At 48.2% G+C, this 21,729-nt stretch overlaps 1 protein-coding gene across 1 annotated transcript in view; it reads right to left on the bottom strand.

Annotated features, from left to right (window-relative positions):
- Positions 1 to 51: 51 nt before the first annotated feature.
- Positions 52 to 21,729, bottom strand: part of LOC140070266 (uncharacterized) — a 41,002-nt gene continuing 19,324 nt past the window's right edge. The window contains exons 6-13 of the mRNA XM_072116618.1: positions 17,433 to 17,574; positions 11,615 to 11,770; positions 8,856 to 8,908; positions 7,981 to 8,156; positions 4,945 to 5,339; positions 2,830 to 2,926; positions 535 to 721; positions 52 to 295 (exon numbers count right to left, since the gene is read on the bottom strand). Coding sequence (XP_071972719.1) covers positions 144 to 295; positions 535 to 721; positions 2,830 to 2,926; positions 4,945 to 5,339; positions 7,981 to 8,156; positions 8,856 to 8,908; positions 11,615 to 11,770; positions 17,433 to 17,574 — 1,358 coding nt within the window. The 3' untranslated portion in view covers positions 52 to 143. The remainder of the gene's footprint in view (positions 296 to 534; positions 722 to 2,829; positions 2,927 to 4,944; positions 5,340 to 7,980; positions 8,157 to 8,855; positions 8,909 to 11,614; positions 11,771 to 17,432; positions 17,575 to 21,729) is intronic.

Below are 21,729 nucleotides of genomic sequence, written 5' to 3'. Positions count from 1 at the left end.
CAATATATCAAATAGTAATATACGACAATAGTAGAACACCAACAGGATAATTTTATTGATTTTTCCATCATCTATATTAAACTGAATAATGTACATCTGAAAATGGTTAAAAAAGAAACAAAGATTTTGATTTTCTTAAAATGTCACAGTTCCTGAGTCTGTAGACGCTGATAACCGGAGAGGCGGCGTCTCTTTGTATACAGATGTACAGATAATCCGAGTAATACAACGATGGCCGCTCCTGATAGGGACATCAGCAGGGTGTTCACATTCAGGGAGGGCGATTCTACCTCACCTGAAAAATTAAACATTTTCAAAATTCACACATACAGTATGTAATATCACATGGAATCCATTCAGTAAAACGTAACTCAAGATAGCTCCTCGCCCAAAAAAAGTTATAACACAAAGGGGTGGAGTTTAATACTAAACTCCACCCCTTGGGCTACCCAGTGCCGCTCTGCACTTCTTTACTTTCGCTCCCCCAGTCAAACTAGATCTCATCCGATATAGATAGAGCCTGATGGACCTCACCTGTATCACTAGGAGATTGTCTTTTCATCCTGAGAGGACCCTGGGAGATGAAGTGCTGCTGAGACTCAGAGGTGAGGGATCTCCTGCGTCTTTTGGGGTCTGCCATAGATTTTGGGAGGCAGCCCTGGTTGCAGCGAGTACTTGGATCTCCAGACTTACATAAGATGACGGTGCAGCTCATATACACCTAAGGATTCAATAACAGGAGTCATAAGGGATTTATTTTATAGTCATTTGTTCTCATGAAATATGACACAACATGCACCTTAAAGGGCTATTCCTATGTTAGACTATATTGTCTACAATCCATGGAGGTGTGTCCTGGCTATGCTGGGAGTTATGGAAACAACCTAGGGGGCGGAGCTAAGCCGTTTCTGTAACACCCGACCACATATTGTCACGGGCACCCCCGCGATCCATATCGCGGATCGCGGGTGCACCCGTGCCTCTCTCCGCTGCCCCGGTCCCGCTCCTGTGCTCTCACCTCTCCTGGCTCCCGCTCCCGTCCGGACTAGGTCTCGCGCGCGCGCCCTAGGAAGCGGGGCACTCTCTCAAGATTTAAAGGGCCAGCGCACAGGTGATTAGTATTGCTCATTTCCTGTTTTGTATATAACCCTTTGTTTCCCATCATTCCCTGCCGGATCTTTGTGCCTCTTAGCCTTAGAGAAAGCTTCCTAGCGAGTATTCCTGTGTTCCTGCGTATTCCTGCGTTCCAGTGTATTCCTGTGTGTTCCCGTTCCTGAGTCTGTGTTGCCGTGTTACCTGTGTTCCTCCCTGTTGCTGTGTGCCTGTGTTCCCGTTCCCACCTGCCTGGACCTCCTGTTGCTGACCCCGGACTTGAACCTGACGTTGCATCTCTGCCGCCTGCCCTGACCCTGTGCCTGGACCCGACTATGAGTTTGTCATCCGCTAAGGTACCTCGACCTCTGCTGCCACCGTGGGCTAGTCACACCTGGGAACGACCTAGTGGTATCCTGCCGCAGCAAGTCCAACCCGCTTTGCGGCGGGCTCTGGTGAAAACCAGGTGCCGCTAGGCTCTGGTTCCGGGTGTTGGCTAGTTACATCTCCCGCGGTGGTCCAGAGGATCCACTGATCCTGACACATATATAGGAATTACAGAAATAGTATAGCGATAGTATCACTCCTGTTCACATGTGTATACCCACGTCAGCTGAGAATAGCCCTTTAATAACCATTTTACACTGTTTTATAATCTGGATGTCATGGAGAATTAAGTTATACTTAGGGACGAACCTTAAAGGGGTTTTCCCACGAAAACAAGTTAGGCCCTATCCACGGGATAGGGTCTAACTTGCTGATCAGTGAAAGTCTAGGTGCAGATGTAGAAAACGAGGGGTCCGACCAACCCCTCGTCACTCCACGACGGCCACCCATGACCGTTCTGCTCCATTAATCTCTATGGAGCTGACGAAAATTGCTGAGCAATTTAGGGATAAGGCCTAACTTGCCTTCGTGGGAAAACCCCTTTAACTCTCTGCTGACTATAAAATGGCGCCCCCTGTTCCCTATCTCGTACAAGCGCTGTACCAGGCACTGGGATAAGGTGACCGGTGCGCGTGTCCGGCTGGCTGGATATAGTCAGAGCGGAGCTTCCGTGTCCGTGCACCGACAGAGGTAAGTACGTATTTATTTTTTCATGCAACCCCCTCCCCTGGCCCCCTCGTTATGTTTTCTAACTCACAGACAACCCCATTAATTCATTATTCTTTATCTTATTCTTATCTAACTCATAGGGGCAAATTTATTAACCCTGTTGCCGGAGTTCACCGAAAGTGCATTGTCTGGCGATAATGCCCTGTGCCGCGATTCACTAAGATCGTGCGCCTGATATCCTGCATGTGTGGCTTCTCCGCTCAGGTCTGCCGGAGTTCACCTTCTTCTTCCTGGTGCATGTAAGTGCATGGGCTTGCGGCACAATTTGAAAGTTAAATCCCGCGCTCAGTCCGAATCTGTCGGATCGTCCGACGCCCCCCCCCCCGATTTCCGTCTCATGGAGACCAGCGCAGCTGCGCCAAAAAACTCTTAGCATAATTTTAAAAGTTGATTTAAGAAGCAAGGAGGCGATGGATAACAAGTATAAGACGATTACTACAGTCCCGGTGCCTGGATCTATGTTGTGTCACTGGTGTATCTGGATGGATTTTGATGGATTTTGATGGTATTTTCCTTTAAGCTTCGCTGAACAAATGATATCAAGAAGTAAAGATGTGAAACACTGAGAAAAATGTTATAGTTTACAGCTAGGAACTAACCCAATATTCATAATTCACTTACTTCACTATAGTCTCCGATAAATGCGAAAGCCTCCATTGCAAATCTGTATCGTGTCCTTGTCAGAGAATATTCCACAAAGGTTTCATCTATTATACATCTGAAATATGACAAATATTAGAACCTTCATCACATTTCCTCCATTATAGAACAAAGCACTGTGTGACCTGATACATTGAGCAAGAGTACAACAGCGCCCCCTATGACACAGTCATCCTACTACAGTGCCCCTATAATAGAGGCAACCCCTGTGTATGTGACCTGATATAGTGAGCCAGATTACAACAGCGCCCCCTATGACACAGTCATCCTACTACAGTGCCCCTATAATAGAGGCAACCCCTGTGTATGTGACCTGATACATTGAGCAACAGCGCCCCCTATGACACAGTCATCCCACTACAGTGCCCCTATAATAGAGGCAACCCCTGTGTATGTGACCTGATATAGTGAGCCAGATTACAACAGCGCCCCCTATGACACAGTCATCCTACTACAGTGCCCCTATAATAGAGGCAACCCCTGTGTATGTGACCTGATATAGTGAGCCAGATTACAACAGCGCCCCCTATGACACAGTCATCCCACTACAGTGCCCCTATAATAGAGGCAACCCCTGTGTATGTGACCTGATATAGTGAGCCAGATTACAACAGCGCCCCCTATAACACAGTCATCCTACTACAGTGCCCCCATAATAGAGGCAACCCTGTGTATGTGACCTGATATAGTGAGCCAGATTACAACAGCGCCCCCTATGACACAGTCACCCTACTACAGTGCCCCTATAATAGAGGCAACCCCTGTGTATGTGACCTGATATAGTGAGCCAGATTACAACAGCGCCCCCTATGACACAGTCATCCTACTACAGTGCCCCTATAATAGAGGCAACCCCTGTGTATGTGACCTGATATAGTGAGCCAGATTACAACAGCGCCCCCTATGACACAGTCATCCTACTACAGTGCTCCTATAATAGAGGCAACCCCTGTGTATGTGACCTGATATAGTGAGCCAGATTACAACAGCGCCCCCTATAACACAGTCATCCTACTACAGTGCCCCTATAATAGAGGCAACCCCTGTGTATGTGACCTGATATAGTGAGCCAGATTACAACAGCGCCCCCTATGACACAGTCATCCTACTACAGTGCTCCTATAATAGAGGCAACCCCTGTGTATGTGACCTGATATAGTGAGCCAGATTACAACAGCGCCCCCTATAACACAGTCATCCTACTACAGTGCCCCTATAATAGAGGTAACCCCTGTGTATGTGACCTGATACATTGAGCAAGAGTACAACAGCGCCCCCTATGACACAGTCATCCTACTACAGTGCCCCTATAATAGAGGCAACCCCTGTGTATGTGACCTGATATAGTGAGCCAGATTACAACAGCGCCCCCTATGACACAGTCATCCTACTACAGTGCCCCTATAATAGAGGCAACCCCTGTGTATGTGACCTGATATAGTGAGCCAGATTACAACAGCGCCCCCTATGACACAGTCATCCTACTACAGTGCCCCTATAATAGAGGCAACCCCTGTGTATGTGACCTGATATAGTGAGCCAGATTACAACAGCGCCCCCTATAACACAGTCATCCTACTACAGTGCCCCCATAATAGAGGCAACCCTGTGTATGTGACCTGATATAGTGATCCAGATTACAACAGCGCCCCCTATGACACAGTCATCCTACTACAGTGCCCCTATAATAGAGGTAACCCCTGTGTATGTGACCTGATATAGTGAGCAAGAGTACAACAGCGCCCCCTATGACACAGTCATCCTACTACAGTGCCCCTATACCAGTGCCCTGTGTCTCTGACCTAGTACAGTGGGACTTATTACCTCTAAAATAGAGGCAATTGGCTGTTAAAGTGATATTCACTATATGCAATTGATGTTTGAGGTTCCTGAAATGAAGACCCTTCCCTGTCCCGTCCAGATGCCCCAATAGAGTCTCTACACAAGGGTTGTCGTAATGGGGTCTTCAATGTTTGATTGACCCTGTCATTGAGTTCCTTCAGTGCAGAATTTAAACAGCGCTCCTTGTGGCGTTGTCTGGTACTGCATCAATAACGGCAAAAAAAGTCAATTTACCCGTTTCTTTTGATGTCATAAAATATGGGATCATCAGGGTTGTCATGCGGCGTAGCTTTACAAGACTCCACGAATAGCTGGACGTTAGGGATGGAAGACGAAACCTGGATCTCCATATAGATTAACTCCCGCAGCTCCACCTGCAGAGGATACTGGGTCTCCACCTCTACAAAGCGATCGTCTGTGTAGAACTGGAAAGTGTAGGTGAAGTTACCGAATCCGGCCTCTGTGAACACGTAATCCGACTTGTGGGCGCGAAATGAAGCGGATACTCGGCTCTTTTTGGGAAAGGAGCAGTTAAAGGGGATGGACACCCCATGTTTCCGGGTAATGACAGTTAATTCGTTGTGGAAGGATGAAGCTTGGTTTTTAAAGACGATTTCGTCTTCTGTTTCCTGGAAGACAAATGAAGGGTTATATGAAATGTCTCCTCCAGGATGGAATGTTCTAATCCATATCTAATTATAATCAAAGTTAAAGGGTTACGGTTTATGGGTTAGAGTTAGTAGGATTAGGGTTTATGGGTTAGGGTTAGCAGGGTTAGGGTTTATGGGTTAGGGTTAGCAGGGTTAGGGTTTATGGGTTAGGATTAGTAGGGTTGAGGTTTATGGGTTAGGATTAGTAGGGTTAGGGTTTATGGGTTACAGTTAGTAGGATTAGGGTTTATGGGTTAGGGTTAGTAGGGTTAGGGTTTATGGGTTAGGATTAGTAGGGTTAGGGTTTAAGTGTTAGGTTTAGTAAAGTTAGGGTTTAGTAGGGTTAGGATTAGTAGGGTTGAGGTTTATGGGTTAGGAATAGTAGGATTAGGGTTTATGGGTTAGGGTTAGTAGGGTTAGGATTAGTAGGGTTAAGTTTATGGGTTAGAGTTAGTAGGATTAGGGTTTATGGGTTAGGTTTAGTAAAGTTAGGGTTTGTAGGGTTAGGATTAGTAGGGTTACGGTTTATGGGTTAGGATTAGTAGGGTTAAGGTTTATGGGTTAGGAATAGTAGGATTACGGTTTATGGGTTAGGATTAGTAGGGTTAGGGTTTAAGGGTTAGGATAAGTAGGATTAGGGTTTATGGGTTAGGGTTAGTAGGGTTAGGATTAGTAGGGTTAAGGTTTATGGGTTAGGATTAGTAAGGTTAGGCTTTATAGGGTTAGGGTTTATGGGTTAGCAGGATTAAGGCTTATGGGTTAGGATTAGTAGGGTTAGGCTTTATAGGGTTAGGGTTTATGGGTAAGCAGGATTAAGGTTTATGGGTTAGGATTAGTAGGGTTAGGGTTACTAGGGTTAGGATTAGTAGGGTTAGGGTTTACAGTTTAGGATTATTAGGGTTTGTGGTTATGGGTTAGGGTTAGTAGAATTAGAGTTTTACTATGCTCACCAATTTTATATAAGGGGATAAGAGTCTGATTAGTCGGGATAAACCAATCCAGAAATCCTATCTATAAAGGGAAAGTTTGGAGGAACTTGATGTCCCTTATTCTGCTGATCACTTAGGTCTAAAAAAGATAGACCCCCAGCCATCTCCTATCCTACTAGTGGCTAAATATCCTAAATTACACAATTCCTTTCAGTTCAATGTACAACCAGTATGCAGTAAGATCAAAAACTGCCTCTGGTGGTGACTAGGTATTTTTGATTTCTAGGTTTAAGCAGGAAATTTGGGAAACCTATAAAACATATAAAATATATAAAACATATAAAAACATATCTCTGACTGTCATAAAAATGTTCCTAAACATACAAAAAATATTTACTGTATATACTCGTGTATAAGCCGAGTTTTTCACCACAAAAAATGTGCTGAAAAACCTCATCTCGGCTTATACACGAGTCAATAATAAAAAAAAAAAATTAATACTCACCCTCCGACTCTCGGAACCTCGGCGCGGGCTCCTGGTCCTTGGCGGTGGCTCCTGGTCCTCGGCGGCAGCTCCCGATCCTCTGCGGCGGTCCCACTTCTCTCTTCTATCTTTACTTGCCGGCAGTCGCGTCCATGCGATCTGCCGGCGGGCGCACAATATGATGCAGCGGTGTCGCCGCTGATGACGTCATCAGTGGCGACACCGTCGCATCGCACTGTGCGCCCGCCGGCAGGTCGCATGGACGCGACTGCCGGCTAGTGAAGAAAGAAAAGAGAAGGCGCCGCCGAGGACCGGGAGCCGCCGCCGCCGAGGACCGGGAGCCGCCACTAAGGATCAAAGGTGAGTATCGTCGGAGGGTGAGTATTAAGTTTATTTTTTTATTATTCGCTAGGCATACTGAGGGCAGGCTGTATAATACATGGGGCAGGCTGTATACTTTTTGGGGCAGGCTGTATACTTCTTGGGGCAGGCTGTATACTTCTTGGGGCAGGCTGTATAATACATGGGGGCAGGCTGTATAATACATGGGGGCAGGCTGTATAATACATGGGGGCAGGTTGTATAATACATGGGGGCAGGTTGTATAATACATGGGGCAGGCTGTATAATACATGGGGCAGGCTGTATAATACATGAGGGCAGGCTGTATACTTCTTGGGGCAGGCTGTATACTTCTTGGGGCAGGCTGTATAATACATGGGGGCAGGCTGTATAATACATGGGGGCAGGCTGTATAATACATGGGGGCAGGCTGTATAATACATGGGGCAGGCTGTATAATACATGAGGGCAGGCTGTATAATACATGAGGGCAGGCTGTATACTTCTTGGGGCAGGCTGTATACTTCTTGGGGCAGGCTGTATAATACATGGGGGCAGGCTGTATACTTCATGGGGGCAGGCTGATTGTATACTACTTGGGACAGGCTGTATACTACAGGGTTGTACACTACAGGGGGCTAGCTGGCTGTATACTACACCCTCGGCTTATACTCGAGTCAATAGGTTTTCCCGGTTTTTGGTGGTAAAATTAGGGGTCTCGGCTTATACTCGGGTCGGCTTATACTCGAGTATATACGGTATCCTGAAAAATTTATCAGAACCAAATTTGGACCTAAAACAGACAGGATATGGACATCTCCTTCAAATATTTTCCTGTCAGTTATAAAACTATTTTGGATGTTACCTCAATCTCTGTCCCACAGGTGTTGTAGGCCACGCTGGCGATGAGGTGGGTGCTGTTGGAACTGACCAGACATTTGGGGTCATTGAGGCGGAACTGGTTGTCGTAAAGTTCGTGATCCGCTGACTTGGCGGCGATTAATGTCATGGTGTTCTCGTGGCATATCAACTCAGTGTTATCTAGAAACACAAGGTCCAAAATATAAGTAGTCTTAAAGGGGTTGTACCAAGATTGCGTGTTATTCCCTATCCATGGTATAGGGCAGTGATGGCGAAACTTTTAGAAACCACTAGCTTTTCCCAAAGTGCCAACACAGCAATTTAGGCTGTAACAAACTTATTGCTACCAGAAATTTGGAGCTCCAATCCAACCCTGTCCACACCTTTTCACTCTTCGGACAGGACCAAGAAACACAGGATGGGTCACTTTACAATAGCAGGGCACTACTTGGACTTGGAAACTGCAGGAAGATGCCATGTCTGGCAAACTCTGTGCCTGTGAGACAGCCCGTGTGCACTCAGAGAGGTCTCTGAGTGCCATCTCTGGCATCAGTGCCATAAGTTCGCCACCACTGGTATAGGGGATAACAATCTGATCAGGGAGAGTCTGACTCCTGGGACCCTCTAGTGACCTGGATAATGAGTATCTCATTCTCACTTATGAGGCAAGTCAACTATGTGTGGGAGTGCCATGAGAGTGCTGGAAACTGCTGAGCACAGCGCTCCGGTATCTGCGGGACTCTCATTCACTGTCCATGAAAATGAAGAAGATTTCTGAGCACAAAACTGAGTATATTAGAGAAGGGGCTTAGAGGGAGAACAAAACTGAATGTACTTGGTGATATCTAAAGTGAGATCTAAATATGTAGTGGAACGTACCTAAACTTTTGGGCCCCACCACTACGATGATACAACGCATTTCAGACTGGTACCTATAATAATAAGGTAAACAGATACAAATAAGTTGTGATCAGAATGTTACAGGGGAACATTGCTCCTAACTGGACCCTCTGCTCTATAATTATATATATATATTACATACAGGGTAAATGGATACAGTATACACTGACAGCAGTCATCACTAGCCCCAAATCAAATAGAGAAGGGGCGGGGGACTGTAGTGGGATTTTATTTAATTTTAATGGATGCAGAAGGAGGCGATTGGTCTCTCTTTTTTGGGCAGTAACTAAAGGAGGTGGGGGGCCGGCTTGCAGAGCCCGCCCCATGGTTTTAAAAGCATTGGGGGCATGTGTGTGGGGGGGGGGGGGGTCCTCTTTCCTTCTGCCTGGACCAAGCGGCGAGAAGTCACCCACCCACCCTGCCCTCAGGATATATTTCTTTTCAGGCTTTCTCAGCATTCCGGTTTCTGGCTGTTTTCTCTGTCTTTTCAGATGTCACAGCATTGGCGGAGTTTCACATGCCCGTAGGCAGAAGGAAGGCCCCCACATGACGTCTGCCGTCCAGCAGCCGACATTTCGGGCGAAGGTTTTTTCTATGAAGAATTATTTTTTCTTGTTTTCAACTGTTTTGCACTTTAAATGTTTTGTTATTTGTTAACTAAGGTTTTTTCCAAAAAATAAATGCTGTGGCCTACCCACATACCCACAACAATTTAATGGTCCCTGTCGTTCAATAAAGATTTATTTTGGGGCATGGCAAATCCCCGAGTCAAGAGCCTCGGTTTTTATGGTGCTGGTCTACAGGTCCCTACAGTCCTGATATTCTGTGCTGAGATGTCAGTGTGTACTGAGGCCATTTGGTCATTAGTATCACAAAGGCCTTCAACAGGAAGAAGCCACCATGAACCAGGGGTAAGATTCTCTATCTGCACACATTGGGGTCTATCCGGACTGGTGTTAGGGCTGAGTAATGGAGGGATATTTGGGATGGTGAAACCAAGAATCTTGCTCTGTTTCCTGACTCCTCCTGGATAGGCACCGAAGAAACCAGGTTATATTGGGGCAGATTTACTTACCCGGTCCATTCGGGATCCAGCGGTGTGTTCTGTATGGAGGATTCGGGTCTTCTGGCGACTCACTAAGGTAGTTCCCCCGATGTCCACCAGGTGTCGCTGCTGTGCTGAATTCCGTCGGAGTGCACTGAACTTCACCAAGCCAGGCCAGGTGCAGGTAAGTGCTTGTCAAGCGACACTTTTTTTTTCTTAAATGCGGCGGTTTTTCCGAATCCGTCGGGTTTTCGTACGCGTGCGCCAAAAACCCAGGGCAATTCAGGGAAAATCGGCGCAAAATGGAAAAATTCGGGTAACCCGCCGGAAAAATGCGATTTGGGCCCTTAGTAAATGACCCCCATTGTGTGCACTTTCTGTGAATGTACATAAGAGTAATTATAATATAGTACTTATTATAATATAGCAGACCCTGCACGTGTATTGGAGGAGTAGATATATAGATGTCTCTATATGTACATGTATATGGTCAGGTACTGGATGTGACTCCTGCTTCAGGATATATCCAGGAGCTGCTGTAGTGTAAGAATATATTGTATATACACACACATTACTGGGGGTCCAGGAGGGGGCAGGAAAGGAGGTTAGTGTGTAGTTGTGTTCTCTATATATTTTGTTTTGTATTTTATGTAGTTACTTTGTCACCCCGGCGGGTACACGCGGCAGAGGAGGAGGCACGGCTCGCCGCCGCCCCTCTCCATAGGAAATACTAGCCACACGGCCATCGATATGGCCAAAGATAGAGCAGGCTAGAACGGTTGCGCTCACCGTACCGAGCCCATGCGCCATAGCCTTCTATGAGGGGACGTATGTACGGCCGCAAGCTTGTACATATGTCCCCCTGACGGTCGTGTGCATGAGCCCTAAGGGGCTGGAGAGAACCAAGGGAACTCCTAGGAACTGAGTAAAAATAACCCAAACCCTTTTATCACAGAACATCATGGCAGATAATTCTATGCTAACACTGATAATATGACATTACACATGGATAAACAATATTTACAACTAGTATTTTTGCCTCTGACCACTTCTGTACATGAACTAAATGGTAAGGCCGCATTCACATGACCGTCATGGGGACATCTACCACAGACAGCTATGGCGAACCGGTGGCGTTATGGTGTCACACATGCGGCAAAACATAGGGGGTAATTTACTAAGGGCCCGATTCGCGTTTTCCCGACGTGTTACCCGAATATTTACGATTTGCACTGATTTCCCCTGAATTGCCCCGGGATTTTGGCGCACGCGATCGGATTGTGGCGCATTGGCGCTGGCATGCACGCGACGGAAATCGGGGGGCGTGGCCGAACGAAAACCCGACGGATTCGGAAAAACCGCCTCATTTAAAAAAAAAAAAATCTGTTGCGGAGCTTGCACTTACCTTCACTCAGCCCGGCTCGGTGTATTCCAGTGCGTTCCGATGCTCTTCAGCGCAGCAGCGCCACCTGGTGGACGGCAGAGGAACTACCTTAATAAATCCTGGCCGGACCCGAATCCAGTGCAGAGAACGCGCCACTGGATCGCAAATGGGCCGGGTAAGTAAATTTGCCCCATAGAGTTTTACATGTGAATGTGAATGCAACCTAAAAAAATATACTGTCATATTCTGTACAGATATACAATGTATAAGCAGATCCTACAATAAAGTGATGTGACACACTGTACTGACCCATTGGAAGTGTCTGCTATAAAACAGAAGGGTACGTGCTCTCCTACATTACTTTCGGATGGTCTCCATTCTGCCACCGTGCTCCTTGTAGTGGAACGAGATCTGGGTAAGGATTTGGCGATGCCAGGTGGGCCGCTGACTTTGAAATCTGAAATACTACAAAAAAAAAAGTACATATAATTGTCATAATTGATGCTATATAAATATATATATATATATATATATATATTGTGAGACACTGAAGGGGTTAACTGTGGATGGGAGGTATGTTTCCCCTAGGTTTTGCTATTATGCAAGGCCTTAGTGCTGAGGTTGTGTTGTCCAGCACCTTGGACACAGGTGGTGGGAATAGCCCAATCAGGCCAATAAAGCCGCTCAGCAGAGCTCAGAGTGTTGTCTCTCTCTGAAAGGAGGCTGGAGAGCACACAGCCCTGACCTCTGTGCCTGGAGCAGCCAAGTGATTTTGTATAGTGGTGAGTTAGTGGAATACGTGTATAGTTAGCACCCTGACGGGTAGGATTTTTTGTTTATTTAATGCCTGAGTGTAAAGGCTGTTTTGTTTTGCTGCTGCAATAAACGCAGGCGAGACCTGTTTTGGACTAAACCTTGGTGTCGCTGTCTTGAACTGCATCCCAGCACCCCGCTACCACGGTCTCTACTGGGCCAAATCCCCACATATGGTGGAGGATGCGGGCAGTTCAAAAGACACACACCTGAAAGGCTCGCTACCTCCTGCAACATTGCATGGCCTGGGTGAAAGCAGCAGGCAAATTGCAGGATAAAGCCAAGATGGAGGACTTTATTAAATACCTGCAAGAGGAGTCCAGAGCTAATCGGCAGCAGCAGCAGGAAGAGTCCCAGGCTAATCGGCAGCTGCAGCAAGCCATGCTCCAGCAGCAGGAGGAGAGGTCCCGCCAGCAGCAGGAAGAGTCCCGAGCCATGTTCCAGCTGATGATGGAAAAGTTTTCTGGCGTTATGGCGGCACCGCAAGCAACGACTACTGAGGGGTCCCATACTGGTTTGCAAGGGTACCCGGTTGTCCAGCATTCCGCACAGGTGAATCACAGAAGGCCTACTACGACCTGAGTGAAACGGAGGCCCGTGAGTACCCCCAGCTAAAGGCGGAGATTCTGGCTCGTCTTGGGGTCACCATTCAAGTTCGTTCCAGCCGGGTCCACCAGTGGGCATACTCAGAAAAACTACCCCCATGCTCCCAAATGCATGACCTGATCCATCTTGTCCGGAAGTGGCTACAACCAGAGGACTGCACCCCAGCACAGATGGTAGAGAGAGTGGTTCTTGACAAGTTCACCCATTCTCTGCCCTCTCGGCTCCAGCGATGGGTTGGACAGGCCGGTCCCACAAATGCTGAGGAACTCGTGTCCCTAGTAGAGAGATATCGGGCTACGGAGGATCTTCTACTTACTGCTCCCGCACGAAGCAGTGCCAGTGACAAGACCACTAAACCATCTGGTAAGACTGCTACTGCAGGAAAAGGGAAACAGGTCAGGTTGGGAGGGGGTCCACTGGGGGGCTTGGATACACAGAAACCCAGTGAGGCTCGCGACAGAGGTCATAGCCGTATCCAGTGCTGGCGATGCCATGAAATAGGCCATATTGCTGCCAACTGTCCCCTGTCCGTGGAGCCAATGGACTGCAACCAGACCCGGCGAATGTCACTGTTTGCCCGGCCGGTTCTGGCAGCCGAGTCGGTCATGGATGCAGAACCCCAAGTGTGTATGGTCACAATCGGTGGTCACAGGGTGGAAGCCTTGCTAGACTCAGGGAGTCTGGTCACCCTGGTGCGGGGAACTTTGGTTGATCCTGGACTGTACAGCGGGCGGAAAGTGGGAGTGTTGTGTATACATGGGGACACTCGCGAATATCCCACTGCTGTCATAAACCTACATACCCCTTGTGGTACTATTACCCATGAAGTGGGGGTGGTGGGGACCCTGTTTCATGAGGCTATTATCGGCAGAGACTTACCGGTGTTTTGGGACCTCTGGAGACGAAGACCCACCTCAGGTGCTGTTGCAGATAGTGGACATCAGGTATGTCCGGCCTTGGCCCCTGAACCCTTTGAGGCCAATGTACCCACACCAGCAGTAGGGGTGACCCCATGTGATGAGTTCTCTCCCCTAGAGGTCCTAGCTGGTGAGGTTGAGGGCCACGAGGAGGTGGTCGACATGCCGGACCTTGAGATTTCCTGGGAAAATTTTGGGGCTGCACAGCTACAGGACCCTACCTTGTTTAAAGCACGGGAGAATGTTAAGGTGATAAATGGGGTACTCCAAATACCAGGGGCTGACAAAATATACCCCCGAATGGTGATTGTTGGGGAACTGTTGTACAGGGTCGACCAGATACGGGGTGAGGAGGTTGAGCAACTTGTAGTACCCCAATCTCACCGTAGGCTGGTGCTAGAGTTGGCACACAAACATGTGCTGGGAGGGCACTTAGGTGCTGAGAAGACCCGAGAGAGGATCCTGCAGAGATTTTTCTGGCCCGGGGTGTGGGAGGAGGTAAACCGGTATTGTAGCTCTTGCCCTGAGTGTCAACTTACTGCCCCGGTGTCCCACTTCAGGAGTCCTTTGGTCCTGCTACCAATCATAGAGGTGCCATTTGAACGGATTGCAATGGATCTGGTTGGCCCCATAGTCAAATCCTCAAGGGGGCACCAATACATCCTGGTTATCCTGGACTACGCTACGCGGTATCCCGAGGCGATTCCATTAAGGAACACCTCCTCCAAAAATATTGCTAGGGAGCTGTTCCAGGTATTCTCACGCACAGGCCTCCCCAAGGAAATCTTGACTGACCAGGGTACCCCATTCATGTCTAGGGTAATGAAGGAGATGTGTAAGTTACTGCAGGTCAAACAGCTCCGCACCTCTGTGTATCATCCTCAGACAGATGGCCTGGTCGAGAGGTTTAACAAAACCTTGAAGGGGATGCTAAAGAGGGTGGTCAGCAAGGATGGGAAGGACTGGGATTGTTTGTTGCCCTATTTGATGTTTGCCATACGTGAAGTTCCCCAGTCCTCCACGGGTTTCTCACCCTTTGAGCTGTTATATGGCCGTTCCCCACGTGGGCTTTTGGATGTAGCCAAGGAGACCTGGGAACAGGAAAGGACCCCCCACCGTACTGTGATAGAACATGTCTCCCTTATGCAGGACCGCATAGCGGCGGTAATGCCCCTTGTAAAGGAGCACATAACAAGGGCACAAGAGGCCCAGTCTAGGGTCTACAATAGGTCAGCCAGACTCAGGACCTTTAACCCAGGCGACAGAGTGCTAGTTCTGGTGCCCACCGTGGAGAGCAAGTTCTTGGCAAAATGGCAAGGACCATATGAGGTCATGGAGAAAGTGGGGGAGGTAACCTACAAGGTATCTCAGCCGGGGAGGAGGAAACCCGAACAGATATACCACGTGAACCTCCTAAAGCCATGGAGGGAAAGAGAGTCCCTGATGGCCGTGGGAGTAGAAAAAGCGCCTGTCCCCAAGAAGGTGACACCGGAGGTAGGTGTACCCGATGCCAAGGTGCCTGAAGTACGGATCTCGGAGTCCCTCTCCAGGGCCCAGATTCAGGAAGCGAAGGAGTTTGTGCTCCGAAATGTGGATGTGTTCTCTAAGTTACCGGGACGTACTTCAGTCATCAAGCATGACATCATAACCGAACCCCACATCCGGGTACACCAAAAACCCTTCCGGGTCCCTGAAGCGCGCCGGCTTGCCATATCCGAAGAAGTCAGGCAGATGTTAGACCTGGGGGTTATCGAGGAGTCTAAAAGTGACTGGTCGAGTCCTATTGTGTTGATTCCCAAACCTGATGGTTCCCTACGGTTCTGCAATGACTTTAGGAAGTTGAACGAGATGTCCAAATTTGATTCTTATCCTATGCCTAGAGTTGACGAGTTGATAGAACGACTTGGACAGGCTAGATTCTTCTCCACCCTTGACCTGACGAAAGGGTATTGGCAGGTACCCCTTACTGACAGGGCCAAAGAGAAGACCGCTTTTGTTACTCCTGATGGGCTTTTTCAGTACGTGGTACTCCCCTTTGGGCTACATGGGGCTCCCGCCACATTCCAGAGGTTAATGGATCTCGTGCTAAAACCTCACCGGAGATATGCCTCGGCCTACCTGGATGACATCATAGTCTATAGTAACAATTGGGAGAGTCACCTGGCCAAGGTGCAAGCAGTGGCAGACTCCCTGAGGGCAGCAGGGTTGACAGCGAACCCCCAAAAATGTGTGCTGGGTCTGGAAGAGGCCCGTTACCTGGGGTACCGTATTGGGCGAGGTGTCATCAAACCCCAAGTAAATAAAGTGGAGGCGATACAGCAGTGGCCACGACCTATGAGCAAGAAGCAAGTGAGGGCTTTCCTAGGCATAGTGGGCTATTATCGCCGGTTTATTCCCGATTTTGCTACCATAGCGGCACCCCTGACTGACCTGACCAAGGGTAGCAGGGCGGTGATGGTAAAGTGGAGTGAAGAGGCTGAGGGGGCGTTTCAGCGACTTAAGACGGTTTTGTGCGAGGGACCGGTACTGATCACCCCTAACTTCACCAAGACCTTTATTGTGCAGACTGACGCTTCTGACGTGGGCTTAGGGGCTGTCCTGTCCCAAGTAGTGGAGGGTGAGGAACATCCCGTGACATTCCTGAGCCGAAAGCTCACACCCCCTGAGAAGAACTATAGCATAGTTGAGAGGGAGTGCTTGGCGATCAAATGGGCTCTGAGGTATTACTTGATAGGGCGACAGTTTACACTAGTGACCGATCACTCTCCCCTCACCTGGATGAGTCAGGCTAAAGAGAGGAACGCCAGGGTCACAAGGTGGTCACAAGGTGGTTCCTAATGCTGCAGAATTTCAAATTCACGGTGGAACATCGAGCAGGAAAGCTGCATGGGAATGCCGATGCCCTGTCTCGTACCCACTGTCTGATGGCCAAAAGTGTTCGCCCCCACAGGGTCAAACAGAGGGGGAGGGTATGTGAGACACTGAAGGGGTTAACTGTGGATGGGCGGTATGTTTCCCCTAGGTTTTGCTATTATGCAAGGCCTTAGTGCTGAGGTTGTGTTGTCCAGCACCTTGGACACAGGTGGTGGGAACAGCCCAATCAGCCTGCATAAAGCCGCTCAGCAGAGCTCAGAATGTTGTCTCTCTCTGAAAGGAGGCTGGAGAGCACACAGCCCTGACCTCTGTGCCTGGAGCAGCCAAGTGATTTTGTATAGTGGTGAGTTAGTGGAATACGTGTATAGTTAGCACCCTGACGGGTAGGATTTTTGTTTATTTAATGCCTGGGTGTAAAGGCTGTTTTGTTTTGCTGCTGCAATAAACGCAGGCGAGACCTGTTTTGGACTAAACCTTGGTGTCGCTGTCTTGAACTGCATCCCAGCACCCCGCTACCACGGTCTCTACTGGGCCAAATCCCCACTATATATATATATATATATATATATATATATATTACCGGTATACTGTGTGTGTGTATATGTATATGTATATATATATATATATATATATATAGCTACAGTACCAGTCTCAACAAATGGATAGGTGTGACGCCGTTTAAAGTAAAAAAAGTAGCCATGTTTTCCTAAGCAAAAACAACCCATATTACTATGTGGCATAAATTAAAGCTGATGGGCCCTGGTGCGAAGTCTGTGCCAGGCCCCCGCCTATAATGTATGGTATATAGCACTAGTCTTCCCAAATGGGAAAGTGACACCATAAGGGCTCCCTAAGCCTCTTGGGCCCGGTTGCGACCGCACCCTCTGCACCACCTCAAGTTACACCCCTGGTCTTACGTTTCATAGGTTGACTGCGCTGACAGATGGAGCTGGAATACACTTCCCACATTGGTCAGAAGTTTCTCCCCGTGACGTGGAGTAGGCGAAACAAATTTCGGTCTGTAATCTCCGAAAGTACAGGAGGGAGCAGGACTGGTAACTAGAAGCGATAAAAATAAATTTTGTGGCCAAAAAGTGAATAAATAACAGGAATTGACATTTAATGATGGGGGGGGGGGGGGGAGTTTCTTTTTAAAGGGAACATGTTTGTTTTTAAAGGACATCTACCATCAGATTTACTCATGGTAGATGATTATTACTCACCTCCCCTTCCCATCCCCCTGTGCTGGAATTTTATTTTCTTCTTACATGGAATGACAGCATGTTTGAGAAAGTCTCTTTTGTATGATATTCAAATTAGGCAGATGGGCTCTGGAGAGCCCATCTCGGTTTCGCCAGGATTTAATTTATTCATGGTCCGGGTCATATGTTGTCCCGACTACAGAGCTTGCAAGAAAGCCAGTGACAAACTCTACAGGCCCGGTGCAAGAACTAATGAAATCCTGGCAGTGCCGAGAGGGGCTCTGCAGAGCCCATCTGCCTAATTTGAATATCATACAAAAGAGAATTTCTTACAAATGCAGTAGTTCCAGGTAAGAAGAAAATAATATTCCAGCACAGGGGGTGGGAAGGGGAGGTGAGTACTAATCACGTACCACAAATAAATCTGATGGTAGATTTCCTTTAAGGTTTCTGAACCAGCTACACTAGACATAGATCATAGATGTATTTATTATGTGTCTATGTAAACTAATGTTCTACTATGTTGTTTGGCTGGTTTATTAATTACTTCAAGCAGGGCCAGATTAATGGTCCCAGCGGTACGGAGCACCTTACTTAGGATTGCCCCCCCCCCCCCCCCAACTCAGCAGCCCTCCCACAACAATATATGTAAAAAGATACCACATCTTATACTGTTCAAAACATCAGCCCCAGCGCTAGAGATGGTATCTTTAGTTTTGGATAGGTTTATAAATTCATGGTCTTAGCACACCAATTCCAATTTTGGCACATGACCAACTAAATAATAATGATACCACCATAGTGTTACCATATAATATGACCATAATGCCCAAATGATCCCCTCCACACCGTGAACTACAGCATTACCACAGCATAAAGAAAATATCACAATACTGAAAATGAAGAAAAGACACCACAACTGACCACACTGCGCCCCCACATATATCATATATACTCCTCACACCACAACTGACCACACTGCGCCCCCACATATATCATATATATCCCTCACACCACAACTGACCACACTGTGCCCCCACATATATCATATATACCTTTCACCACAACTGACCACACTGTGCCCCCACATATATCATATATACCCCTCCCACCACAACTGTCCACATTGTGCCCCCACAAATATCATATATACCCCTCACACAACTGTTCACACTGTGCCCCCACATATATCATATATACCTTTGACCACAACTGACCACACTGTGCCCCCCACATATATCATATATACCCCTCGCACCACAACTGTCCACACTGTGCCCCCACATATATCATATATACCCTCACACCACAACTGACCACACTGTGCCCCCACATATATCATATATACCCTTCCCACAACTGTCCACATTGTGCCCCCACAAATATCATATATACCCCTCACACAACTGTTCACACTGTGCCCCCACATATATCATATATACCCCTCACACCACAACAGACCACACTGTACCCCCATATATATCATATATATCCCTCACACCACAACTGTCCACACTGTGCCCCCACATATATTATATATATCCCTCACACCACAACTGACCACACTGTGCTCCCACATATATCATATATACCCCTCACACCACAACTGACCACACTGTACCTCCACATATATCATAGGACCCTTAGTAAATGTGCCCCTATAGGTCTTGACACCCAAGACCCCCAGCTGTCATAATAGGCGACTAAAGTAAACCTAAATCCATTTACTTCTATGGTACTTACTGGAAGTCCTAAGAATTGAATATAGTGCAGGCAGGCCCGGCGCCAGCACCCGGCCAACCCGGCAAGTGCCGGGGCCCCGGGGTACTGGAGGGGCCCACTCGGGCCCCCGGATCAATTGTACCAGTGTCTCTATGAGACACTGGTACAATTGATCACCATCCGGATCGATCATTTTTCTGCCTCTATGCTGCGCAGGTCGGGAGCGCAGCATAGAGGCAGAATCTAAAACTCACCTGTCCCGGTTCCCACGATGCAGCGCTCCGCAGGGTATGCGACTGCTCTGAAGCCGGCGCACATGATGACGTCATCGGATCACGTGTGCCGGCTTCAGAGCCGGCGCGTACGGGAGGCCCAGGCCGAAGACAGCTGCAGGTGCTGCGCCGGGGGAACCAGGAAAGGTAAAATACTTCTTTCCCGGAGGGGGGGTTTCAGTGTGTCCGCAGGGGGATGGGGGAGGGATGGGGTCAGTGTGTATACAGGGGGAGAGGGGGGGTCAGTGTGTATAGAGGGGGAGGGGGGGTCAGTGTGTCCGCGGGGGGAGGGATGGGGTTAGTGTGTATACAGGGGGAGAGGGGGGGTCAGTGTGTCCGCGGGGGGAGGGATGGGGTCACTGTGTATACAGGGGGAGAAGGGGGGTCAGTGTGTCAGCGGGGGGATCAGTGTGTCTGCGGGGGGAGGGGGGGTTCAGTGTGTCCGCAGGGGGGGGGGGGGGTGAGGGGGTCAGTTTGTCCGCAGGGGGAGGTTGGGGGAGTCAGTGTGTCCGCAGGGGAGGGGGGGGGGTGGTCAGTGTGTCCGCAGGGGAGGGGGGGTGGTCAGTGTGTCCGCAGGGGAGGGGGGGTGGTCAGTGTGTGGGGAGGGGGGGGAAGTATGGCCACTGGAGGGCGGCCCACGGAGGGGCCCACTAAGGCTCTGCCGCCCAGGGGCCCACTAAAACCTGGAGCCGGCCCTGAGTGCAGGTCTAAAATACATATGGGGCACTCCACTAAAATGTGAGTCCGTACTGGGCTCCCAGTGATCTGCCACTTATCATCTATTCATTGTTAGGTCAATAGGTGTCATTTTGTGACACATCACATTTAAAGGGAACCTGTCACCACATTTGCACATATACAGCTAGTGACAGGTTCCCATAGAGCCCTAATAACTAACTGACACCCTTCTCTTAGCTACAAATTGTTTCCTTTACATCCCCAAAAATCAGGTTTACTGACACCTCTTATCAGACGGGGCCTCTACTATCTAATCCCCCCCCCCCCCCGTGCCTTATACCTCCTTACTATTCAGCAGTTCATGTCATGTGACCAGAGTGATGTCATCAAAGGTCCTGTACCCTTTACATTTGCAAAATGTACACCATGTATGTATCTGATGAAATGAAATCACAGCAGCCTTCATGGGCTTATACTGCTCTCCATCCTCCATGGAGGCTGCTGTGATTTCATGTCATCAAATACATACAGTACGGGTAGAGTTTGCTAATATTTGGAGGCTAAAGGACCTGAGATGATGTCACTCTGGTCACATGACATGAATGTAACACAAGGCAAAGCTCAGTCAAAATAAGGGGGCGTGGTTCACTGGCAGCCCAGGAGAGAGAAGAGTCAAAGCCAGCAGACATGAGTCATAAAAACAAATTTTCATATTAGAAAAACAGCTATAATTAAAGAGAACCCGTCATGCAAAATAACCCCCCTATAACTAAATATATTTTCATAAACTGCCATTAGAGAGCATTGCCTCTATCCCTTCATTGTCCCTCTACATGCCTGTAAACCTAAGCAATGAGGTCCTAAAGCTGTATGCAAATGACCTGTGAAATGTCCAATGAGTCATTAGCATATTCAAGCTGTCCACCTTATTCATGAGTGGTAGGCACAGCCACACCCCCAGTGCTTGACTGACAGCCTGTATAATGATGTGAGGCTGTATAATGATGTGCTTCCTGGTGCTGGTGGCCACGCCCCCTGCAGCCTGTGTGTGTGTATAGGAGAGATACAGCAGCTCCAGGCAGCCATGTTACAGCAGAACATGTCAGGTACTTGTGTAGTTGATGTCTGTGTCTCTGTGTATTAGGAGGATGCAGCATGTCAGCAGATGCAGCACACACACTAGCCATGCTTTACTATACGTTACACACAGACATGAGCAGGGGGAGGAGAGGGGAGGGGTAACAGCGGTGACATCACTGCCTCTGACCATGTGACCAGCCTCATTTACATAATAAAGAAAAGATGATTTTATAATGATTAATGTATGAAATAACTAGATA

This window comes from Engystomops pustulosus, chromosome 7, assembly GCF_040894005.1.
Source record: "Engystomops pustulosus chromosome 7, aEngPut4.maternal, whole genome shotgun sequence".
NCBI lineage: Eukaryota > Metazoa > Chordata > Amphibia > Anura > Leptodactylidae > Engystomops > Engystomops pustulosus.
Note: the sequence above shows the minus strand (reverse complement) of the source record. Positions and strands in the feature narration are given on the sequence as shown.